Source organism: Protopterus annectens, chromosome 11.part0, assembly GCF_019279795.1.
Source record: "Protopterus annectens isolate FY-2018-M chromosome 11.part0, PAN1.0, whole genome shotgun sequence".
Taxonomy (NCBI): domain Eukaryota; kingdom Metazoa; phylum Chordata; order Ceratodontiformes; family Protopteridae; genus Protopterus; species Protopterus annectens.
The window spans coordinates 3,736,064-3,747,587 of record NC_056745.1 but is presented as its reverse complement, the minus strand read 5'-3'; the positions used below and the strand labels follow the sequence as shown (position 1 = coordinate 3,747,587).

General features: G+C 39.6%; 1 protein-coding gene across 2 annotated transcripts in view; it reads right to left on the bottom strand.

Moving 5' to 3' along the window:
• Positions 1 to 8,530: 8,530 nt before the first annotated feature.
• The window catches only part of SPATA20 (spermatogenesis associated 20), a 2,234,575-nt gene continuing 2,231,581 nt past the window's right edge, over positions 8,531 to 11,524 (bottom strand). For both annotated transcript variants that reach the window (XM_044087351.1, XM_044087352.1), the window contains exon 16: positions 8,531 to 9,210. In XM_044087351.1, the coding sequence (XP_043943286.1) occupies positions 9,040 to 9,210 (171 nt within the window). In that variant the 3' untranslated portion in view covers positions 8,531 to 9,039. The remainder of the gene's footprint in view (positions 9,211 to 11,524) is intronic.

Below are 11,524 nucleotides of genomic sequence, written 5' to 3'. Positions count from 1 at the left end.
ACATTCGTGGGTTCCATAGCTGAAGCATCTCGTGGCATACTGAATGGGTCTCAGTAGAGGCCTGCGAATCAGAAGTAGCGGGTATCAGGGGCTGCAAAAGCACCTCATTGAGTACTAGCGACTGGCTTAGGAGAAGCGTCGTTGGCAGTTTTGGACCTCAGCGGCCTGTGTCTGTCTTTATCTTTCTGTTTTTTTCGGAATCCCAGTAGTCGGATGGCTAACAGATGACATTTCTGGATAATTAAACCAAGAACCGAAATACTTAGAGGCGAAAATATACCTATGATGGATAGTGTGCTGATTAAATAAAGCACAAAACCGTCAGCAAAGGTACCTCATGGTCAGGGCCTAGGCAAGGAATACAGTATGAATGAAAATCATTATGAGGTATTTGCTTTTCACAAGTAATGCAATTATTAACTTTTACTGACATTGGTAAGGAGCAAGAAAAAGTTTCCCCAATGGGGTACTTAGCTTTAGTTGAAGACTTCGGTTCTGAAACTTGAAAACGAAAATTTCAGAAGTTGGCCAACTGGCACTTGTGATCTGCTTCTGCTTCGGGCACCGCATGGCAAGAAAGACTAATGTAATGGCGCCGGCTGCATGTTTTATACCCCTGACGACCTGACATCATGGAAGAAGGGACAGCAACTGACGCAGAACCCAAGACTTTGTTAATCAGGCCGACTGAGGGCTACCTGCAAGCAGATAACCCAAATGTAATGACTGCAACAGTGAGACATGAAGAACATCTGATAAAAGATCTGGAAGGTTTTGTTTAACAGTATTTTAAGAGGAGGAGAAGCACCAACATCCTGGAAGAAAATGGTGGTGGCTACAATACTTAAACAGGGTAAAGACCAGTCAGATCCAGCTTCATACAGGCCCATTTCAATCCTAAATCATGACTGTAAAAGCATTTGCATCTATTATGGCTAAAAGAATGGTAAAGGTGATGCCAAAATTGATATATATGGATCAATGCAGTTTTGTGGAAGGAGACAAACATTTGACAACATCAACAGACCACTGATGATCCAGAGGGAAGCAGAATGTCAGAAAATACCACTGCTGGTGATGGTTCCTGATGCAGAGAAAGCATCTAACACAGTAAGTTGGAAGTTTATGAGCCGGGCAAGGAAAGCATTTGCATTCTCTGATAAAATTATAAGGCTGATTATTTACCTTATTTTTATTTATTTGAAGTTTGTTTGCCAGGATGGTCCATTGGGCCGAAAGAGCCCATTTACAACGGAGTCCTGGGGAGAAAAGCTCCACAGATACAATATACAAAATAACAGGTTGTTACAGTACAAGACGAATACATGAAACAAAAGTATATGATGATACAATTTAGAGAATAAAAATTGAAATTATATAACAATTATTAAAAGTTTACAAATATATAGTACCTATCATTGCTAACATAGATGTTAAGTCTATTACAATAATAAGTAGATATTTACAAGTCAATTAAAACTAAAGACCTATTTACAATATGTATGTTCCCACAGGGGAAATATGATCAGTGGGGGGGATATGTAGGTTAAATGCGGTAAGGGAGAGATAAGTTAGGGGATAGAGACAGAGAAGAAAAGGGGAGGTAGATATATGAGTTAGGATAAAAGAAGAAAGGGAGAAAGGGTAGGGAGTAAGGTAGCTGCTGGGAATGTTATGCAGGATAGGAACATGAGCATTCCCAGAGAGATGTTAGATGTGAGTGGAACAGAGTTTTAAAGGTGGAGGAGCCACTGGTGAGGTGAATATGAGGTGGGAGAGAGTTCCTGAGATGTGCTAAGGAAAAAGAGAGTAAAGGTTTGCCTGCTGGACGGGCAGGTTTGTGAAGTTCAATCAGATTCTGAGTATTGGTTCTTAGGAGTCTGTTGGGTAGGTGCATTGTAAAGGTTGAGGTAAGGGAGGGGCAGCCAGGGAGACTGAGATGAGTTTTTGTTAATCAGTTGAGCGTAGAAAAGACAGTTGGGCAGCTCTAGCCAATTTAGTTTGTGGAGGGCAATACAATGATGAGTGGAGGATCTGTGTCCAGTGGTGAATTTGGCAATTTTGTTGTAGCAGGAAGAGTTTTGTTTTAATAGAAGATTGTAGGTTGGTTAGGAGTGGGGCACCATAAAGGATAGAAGGGATGAGATATGTGGTAGAGAGAAGGAATCTAGTAGATGGAGTGAGGAAGCGAATGTGGTGGTAGAACATACCAAGTTTCTGGTGTGTTTTTTTTAATATTTGTTTATATATGGGTATCAAATTTAAGCTGACTGTCGATGAGAACTCCTAACAGGTTTGCATTAGATACTATTTCAAGAGAAATGTTATTCTGACTGGTGATGGAGAATGAATCTTTGTTAATTGTGGTTTTGGAAGGGGTGAATATCATGAGTTTGTTTCTTGATGCATTGAATGCTAGGTGGTTATAACATACATTGCTCAGTGGATGAGAAGGCATCTTGGGTTAATTTTATGAGGGTGGGAGTGGAGTTAGCAGAACAGATAATTGTCGAATCATCTGCGTACTGGATGATTTTTGCATTAGGGATGGCGTGGTGGAAGTCGTTTATGAAAATGCTGAACAATAGGGGACCTAATATAAAACCCTGGGGTACACCAGTGGGGGTGTTGAGGAATGGGGAAATGGCTTTCTTCCATTTGACTGCTTGCTGCCTATTGGAAAGGTAACTGGTAAACCAGTTGATATAAGGGGGTGACAGATTTAGATTAGAGAGTTTGGTTAGGAGAAGGTTGTGAGAGATGGCATCAAAAGCCTTAGAAACGTCTAGGAGGAGGGTGGATGCAATACAGCTGGAGTCGCGGGCTTTCTTCACACTTTCAGGGAAGGAGAGTAGTGCGGTAGTAGTGCTGTGACGAAGCCTGAAACAATGTTGTGTGGCGGTTAAGTAAGTGATTGTTGATGAGATAGGGTAGTAGTTGGAGATGGGAGATAAGATGGCAATAGGTCTGAAATTGGGGATGCTATTATTGTTTCCTCCTTTGTGGAGGGGAATAATAAAGGCTTTTTTCCAGAGATGGGGTACAAAGCCTTCTGGAATTGACTGGTTTATAAGAATACAGATGGGGAAGGCAATTGCTTCTGCAGCTGTCTTTAGGAAGAAGGAAGGAATATTGCCAGGGGCATTGGAGCATGGGTTTAATTTCTGAAAAAGTTTTTTTATAGTTGATACTAGGATGGGTTTCAGAGAGAAGAGAGGAAGCTGGGAGGTGGAAGTACTTGAGAAGGAGGAGATAGTCGAAGGAGTAGCTGAGTAAGTAGGGTTATTTGTGAAGGATGATGTTAATTTGGTTATGGAGTCGATGAAGAAGCTGTTAAATTGTGAGGCTAAGTCGATAGTGGAAGCACTATGATCAGGGCAAGGATTTTCCTTTCTGCCTGGGTTAAAGAGGGTGGAGATACTATCCCAGAAATTTTTAGTGTTAGTCTTATGGTTGTTTTGGAGTGTGGTATAGTAGGATTTATGATCTGAAGTGATGAGCCTTTTAACACTGTTGCGGAGTATTTTATATTCATTTAGGGTGACTAGGGTTTTATTTTTATGGTGGTGTTTCAAGGCTTTATCACGGAGCGCATGACAGCTAAGGTGTCTTTACTTAACCAGGGGATGGTGTGCTTTTAATTCTTTTAGTTTTCAAGGGGGCAAAGGTGTCTAAAGGTTTAGGAATGTTGTATTAAAGTAGGTGATGGCTTCATCTAGGGGAGGAGTTTTTAGTGGGCTCCAGTTGAATTGTTTCAGTAAGTCAGAGAAGGTGTTGGGGTTGAAGTGTTTTAAGGAGTGTATAGAGATGGTGGTATGAGACAGCTGTAGGGAGGAAGAGTGACGATGAGCAAAGATGATCACTAAGGGAGTCAGGGAGGTGACTACTGGAGATAAGATGTGGGTGAGATACCAGAATCCAGTCAAGGGTGCTTCCAGAGAAGTAGTCCTTTGAAGGTTTGGTTGTGGAATTGATAAGCTGATGGAAGTTGTAGAGGTTTATGTTTAGGGAGTTAGTGGGGGATTGAATAGAGGTCCAGTTAATATTCACTTTGCCTAAAATTATAGTCTCATTGGTTATGTTGGTGGAGAACCAAGAGAGAATATCCTCGAGGACAGGGGTATTGTCATCAGGAGGGATATAGAGGGAGGCTATGAACATGGATTTATGCCTATTTAACTGGAGTAGGGACAGAATTAATTTGGTGTTGGCGAACTGTGGGATGGGCTTAGTGTATGGAGTAAGTGAAAGGGAGGAAGAATAGAGGAGAGCAACTCCACTACCTTTTTTTGTGGATTCTGTCTTTTCTAATGATACTGTAGTTGGGGGGAGTTACTTCAGAATCTTTTAGGGAGGGTTTTAACCATGTTTCAGAGATTGACAATATGTCAGGTTGGTTATGGAGAAGCCAGGCATGAAGGCTGAGCATTTAGTCACATATACTTTGAGCATTCAGTGCTGAGAAGGAGAGGATTTTTCCTGGCGAATGGGGGTTAGAGGGAAGGGTTGAAGTTTGACTGGGAGAGGGACCAGGGTTAGGGTGTATATCGCCAGAGTGAATATGGAAATAGAGGTATTTAGACTGCTTAGTGTCTAGATTGAGGGTTACATGTTTTATATGAGTAGTGCTAATTAGGGTTGGAGTGGTGTGCTTGTAGGTAAGAATACGTTTATAGGGGAAGAGTAGGGAGTAGTTGAAGAAGTATAGATAAGGGCTTATGAAAGTAGAAGAGTATATGTGTTGCCTAGGGATTGAACTAGTTGTATGAAAGGGGGGAGTAAATAGTAATAACAGGTCTGGTGAGATAGGTTAGATAGGATAAACTAAGTAGTAGTAGTATATGGGTTACAAGTGAAACTGGTTTTGTAAGCATGGTGGTAACTTAGGGTTTGAGTGGGGGAGAGTGTTGATATGAGTGGATTCTGCGATGGGTGTTAATGAGTTTGGTTAGATGTTATGAAGTGATCAGGGGGTGGGGCTAGTAAGAGGTGGGGAAAGGTTTTAGTTTATTGTATTAGGTGGAGTGGAGTGTGGCTGTAAGGGTATAAGTTTAGATGTAGTGGGAGCGGGTGAGATTTGGGGGTAGAGTAGGGGAGTGGAGTGAGCCCGCAGGGCGAATGGAGCGAGTAGAGCCAAGAAGAAGAAAGAAGACTTGGGCTACGCGAACAATCAGTGAGGGCAGGAGTAGAACTCAAAGGTAAGGAGGCACAGAGAATAGGCACAGGGCACTGTGTATTTAGGTAGAAAGAAACAGAGAATTTACAGGGGTATGGAGGAACAATAGGGCAGTTGAGCAGTTGAAGGTTGACTGAAAAGTTCTATGCCTAATAATAAGACTGGGAGAAGTTTAGTGGGTGGATGCTGCCACCTGCTGACCAAACTGAGTAAATACAGGGTTTTGGCACAGCACTTAGAGGGGTAGGACGGGATGGAGCTTGGGGAGCTAATTCCCGCTGAAGGCTTGTTAGCCGAGGTACCAGGAAGCACCAATAAACTTGTTGCATCTGTGTGTCGGAGTTCGTGTGGATTGCGTTCTGGCTCTACCTTCCAGTCCTTTTGTTTTTTTATTTTATTGTGGTTATTTTTGTCAATTTGTGGAGCTAAAGAGAGCCTAAGGTCCTTGGTGTAGGCTGGGTCAAAAACAATTAAATGGCACAAGATATTTATACAATATGGTACATACACTCTTTTGTATTTCAGTTCTTGGGGGGAAACAGAGTAATTTTTGAAAGCACCACAGGATCCCTTTAGATAGTTATTTCAGGATGGGAAGCCAGGGTATTATTAGGAGGATATATGAGGGATCGGAGGTGAAAATTAAAGTAGGTGGGTTCCTTTCTGATAATTTCTGTTTGAGCAGAGGAACCAGGCAGGAGTGTCCTCTCTCCCCTTTGTTATTTACATTATATTTAGAACCACTGGCAAAGAAAATAAGGGACTCAGAAATTCAAGGATATAATTGGTATGGCAGTCAATCTGGTTCTGTTTGCAGATATTATTATTTTATATCGGATAAAAACCAGAAAAGGACATTTCAATATTATGGAACATTTTGAGGCAGTTTCACATCTTTTTGGGAAGCTAAAACAAAGGCAATAGCTGTAAAATATGTAGCCACACATGAATTAGTTCAGCAATATTCATATTTATGTGGACATAAAATGAAGTACTTAGGAGTAAAAAAAAAGGATTCTGATGTGGCAGCTAAGGATATGTGGGAAGTCATTAAACAAAAGATAATATAAAAACTGAGAAATTGGAAATTCTGCTACACAGATATGGATAGCATGATACAAGCAGTTAAAATGTTTTAGTCCCTTTAGCTTTATACACAGGTCAGGCACATTTTTATCAACTACAGGAGAAGTTGTGGATAGCAATTAATAAAGAGCTGAAAGATTTTATCTGGGAGGGAAAGATGGTAAGAGTCAAGTGGAATAAGTGGATTCTTCCAACAGAACAAGGCGGTTTGGGGTTACCCGATTTGAAGGGGTACTTCAGAGCTACACAGATAAGGCTCTTATACACAGCGCAAACAGAAACCTATAATTCAAAGTGGAAAGGGATGATGATGACATGGGGAAAGCTCAAGAAACAGAGAGAGACTGGGATACTGGATGCAGATCCTTAAGGAGAATAACCACCACCATACAGATTATTACATTCATAAAGTAGCATCAAGTATTCTAAGAACTAATCCAAAATGGGAATGGGTAAAAGAGATTCAGCCGACAGAGGTGACTTCAATTAGGAATACAGACAATAGGCAAGAGGGGCTGGAATTTATTGGAGAAAACTGGCAAAAGAACCAAGGTATTGGGAGCAAATAATTAGAGAGGGAAAGGTAACAGAATGGGAAGAGGCCAACAATTTGACTGCAGGCAAGAGACGGTCTTCCCTATCAAAGGTTGAAATTACAGTATAGGCAAAGAGAAAGAAATAGGGGATCCTAAGTGAAAGATTAACACTGGTAGAGTTTAATCATACCTCTCAACTGTACAGATTTTTGCCTCATATTTTTGGTGTGTTCCTCCTAAAATCGGTGCATTTCTGGCAAATAGCTGAGGATTTAAATAATTAAATAATGACAAATATTTGAGTTTAAGAATCCACATCCTTCAGAAAATTCATGTTAATGCAAAACCTATTATTCTATCAACTTTCTACGTTTGTAAGAGCAATATTTGAAATCTGTCCCTATTTGTCCCCCCATCATTTTAGGCTTTGTCCATATTTTTTGCTCTAAGAGGTTGAGAGGTATGAGTAGAATCTAAAACAGAAGTTAAAAAAGGAATAATTAGTACAGCATATAAAATATTGCATGATAGCTATAAAAATCAAGCAGAGGATATTAAAATGGACTGGAAAGAGAAACTGGATAAGCAATTCACACATAATCAATAGGGGATATATGTAGGTTTCCCAAATATGCAACAAAATCTAGAAAATTTCAGATCTTTGCTTGAAAGTGTTTACTGTAGACTCCAAAGAATTTTTCCTCATGTTGACATCAAATACCGGAGGTGTCATGGTGTAGAAAGAGGTAATGAGAACATATTTTCTGGGAGTGTAATGAGTTGGCAGACTTTAAAGCTTCATTGCAGACTACCCTGTCAGCGACACTGGGTGAGCAAATTGGTGTAACTAAGGAAATTATTTTTTTGAGTCATGATGCACACTTGGAATTATTTAGACATATAAGTCCTTGCTGAGTTTAATTCTGGTGGCTGCCAAAAATACAAATACTAGCAAATAGAAATCAAAGTTTAAACCAGCCGTACTAAAAGTAGTGAATATAGTAACAGCAATAAAAAAACTAGAAGTGGGATCTTTAGAAAAAAGTAGGAGCAAATTACATAGGGAAAAAATGAGAATTATGGGAACAATAACATGCAGAATAATGTTCTGGAGGAGGAATGAGGTTTAAGGAATCAGCTAAGTAATGCTCAATTGAGAATGACTATATAGAAGAGTATATGTGATGTTTGCAATTGAAAATGTCAATTTGGTTTGTTTTCATTTAAATAGATGCATGACTGCCCATTTCACAAAAATTCAATAAACCTGTTTCCTGTTTCAACAAAAAATGGTGGATGTAATGGGAATTTGAGAAAGGGAACTAAAATAACAAGAGGATAAAGCAGACTACAAGAGTATACACTACAGAAATGTCTGAAGAAACAGGCAGGTAACTATATAAGCACAGGTAGCTGTTTTTTTTTTTTTTGAAAATGTGACTCCCAGCGCTAGCATTTTTTACAGTAAGCATTGCTGCTCTGTACTTTCTATCATGTACTTAAATATGCTCCATCTGTACACTAAAAAAGTATATGATAGACCTCTGTCCTGTACAAATTTAACCTTGACATTTTCCAGAAATACGAGTTTTTGGAAAAATTAAATAGTACTTTGGAAAGACACACTGCATATATGACCCTGATAAACTTAAAATAGGTACAAAACACATTTACCAAAATATGCATAGTCAACACAAAACAACAGTAAAAATAAGGCACTAAATACAACAACTTTGTAAACTTGTTATTTAATAAACTAATTGCTGTGTTTTCTTTCTGAAGAAATCCTATTTTTATGGATGAAAGCACTGAACAATAAATATATTTTGCTACTGTCTGAGAAGACATTGGTATAATTTTATAGGTGAGCAGCTGAAGAAAACCAAACACGGCAAATGTATGCAAACTGCCTAAAGTTTTGCAAACTGTTACACTGCCTTATCTGTAATGACACCTCATGTAGTTCATAACAGCATTGGTTCAGTCAGCAGTCCTGCAGCATATGTTCAGTCAATCTGCACACATTGTCAGAAAACACAGCAGTTTGCACTGTTTTAAAACTAGATCAGTTTACACCATAAAATTCAGAAGCTGAAAAAAAATGTGGTAAGAAAGCATCAATAATTGTTCTAACATTTATCAGAAACTTCTAAAAATGACATACTAGTGACTTCACTAAGAGGCCAGTCTCTTTGTAATACTTTGAAGAGCAGATGAACACAGTCTAGAAAATCTCTCAATTTATTTTGTGAGAAGCTTCTTAAGGTCCTCTACAGATGTTACAGGCAAGGAGCAAGTGTGATTCTCACAAATGTAAGCTGTAGCCTTCCCATTCTGTCTCTCCAATGTGGAAAGGAACGGGAGGTTCAAATAGAGGAAGCTTTCCTTGTTTCCATCAGCAAGTAGTAAAACCTGTAGAAAAAAGAAGACAATAAAATGCAACAAATGAATGCAGGAATATACTACAAAATCAGTGATATAAACATTCTAACAATAGTTATGATGTTACATATCATTAAGAATTTGACCCCCAAATTCTTGCATGAAAGTGAAAAATACTTGCTCCAGATCAGAATGTGATGTGTGATTTTTTTTTTCTCTTATCTACCACTGAAAACCTTTCGTCTGAGACCTCTATCATTTGTATATTATAAAATCTAAAACTGAACAAAACACAATACAATATAATTCAGTTAAAAACAAAGCAGAGGTGCTATGTCACAGCATGTTACATATTATAAATAAGTATTTTTAAACTCTATTAAACTGATGGCCCAAGGGATCCACACAGAGGGCACTATCCACAGTGATTCTCTTCAGCCCTCATGGCTGAAATTAGCAGGGATGGTTAGGACTTTTCTAATGAGTTCTAACCTCTCTTCAATATGGCTAATGTGAGTTTACACATCATTGTTGGGACATACTATTGATTTGCAATGTACATACATGTTACCACATGAACTAAAGAAATCTACTATTAGCAGCTTGGCAGAACCAACCTCATGTCCCCGGGAATGGCGCCTTTGGGTGCAAGGCATGCCACCTTTTACACGGTGGTAGTCAGCTGAGCAGAACTGTTTCTACCTCCCTCAAGGATGGCCAAGCCAATCATGGCTGCTGACTTCCACTTACCCCCTTATCTGGTACTTTGAACAACCTAGCCACTAATTAAACTCAAGACTGTTAAGCAACAATTTGGTCTTTATCCCTTTGCACCAAGGAACTAGACTTTCCCCATCCACTTTTGTCATCTGCAAACTGTGACTGGCAGATCAGAGTACAAGCAGCTACTCTGTTTCCCTTTAAGGATGTTTCTTCTGTCTCTGTGGCTGTGCAACCATGTAGCTAGTACAGGTAAATAAAGGCACAGGGGACAAAACCCTCTCACCTATGGAGGGGTTTGTAGGGGGTGGGTTGACTCCTTACAACAACACTGCTTCTGTTGTGCTTTTTATTTTTATAGACAGCTTTGTTTCAGTCATTTGGATTTAAGCACCTAATCTGGGGGGCTAGTACCAGATAGTCTCAGAAGAAGCATTCACAAGCCATAGCAACTTGAAGCTTTGCTACCCTTCTAGCAAATAAGAAAATACAGCGGCATAAGTCAATGTTCAATTTCTTCACTGCCTCAGAGGTATTTTGAGTAATCTGCCAAGGTAACCCAGTACTGACTAGATTTCAAAAGCTCAGACTCCTCTCCCTCTCTTTTCCTGTGGCAGCTGATTGGCTGAACATATCCCAAGAGGGAAGCCTTCAGCTGTAACAGGAAGAGAGTGTTTGGACTTTTTTGCTTTCATAAAGCTGAGGTACTGTGTTCATCATTCCCACCACCTCAGAGGTGTTTTGGATATTTTCCCAAAGCTCAGCCTACCTTGGCAGGTAGAAAGATAAGGATGCAGGAGGCCCTGGAGCAAACCTCTCAAGTGTACCTCATTTGGGTCTTAAAAAGTCCATGTTCCTCAAAGTTCCACATTGAAAGAGTCTGTCACACATTCAGTGTTAGGAATTTTTTTAAGTGAAATCCACGGTAAATAGAAATTAATCATATTAATTCATTAAAGGATCTTCTTTATGAGTAAAACAAACATATTTTAACCATCCTATGACCTTCCTAGTTGAAGTTGTTAGTAAGCCATTAGTATGTGTTCTACATTTTGCCCATTTGTTCCACGTTATGAAGGCGAGTGGTCCTCATTTTGGAGATGGAAGGTTGAGAGCTATGCCCTGGAGAATGGTCTCCGCAAAGGCTGCTTTGGACCTTGAAAAGGAATCCAGTTTGTAGTGCTTTGTGAAGGTATGAAAAGAGGACCACGTTACTACCTCTAGAATGTTTAAGTCCACCCCTTTCCAATATGCTACTGAAGAGGTTAAGACCCTTGTCAAGTGAGCCTTAGCCTTGCTAGAAGTCATTTGTCATGGTGGGAGTAACAGAAAACAGTATTAGGGGACAACTATCATGCAGTAGTTTGCTTAGGGACATGTTGACCTTTCTTAGCCCTTGTATAGGAGGCAAACAGCTGTTCAGCACTCCAAAAGGGTTTGATCTGCCAAGGTAGTACCTCAGCTGCCTTTGCCATCAAGGTAAGTAGAATCTTTTCTCCCTTGTTTTTCGCATCAGGACAGTACACTGGGAGACAGGATTTATTTTAAGGTAAATTAAAAAAAAAAACTTTAGACCTGAACACTGGATTGCTGTGTAATACACATCTGTCCTTCTGAAAATCAG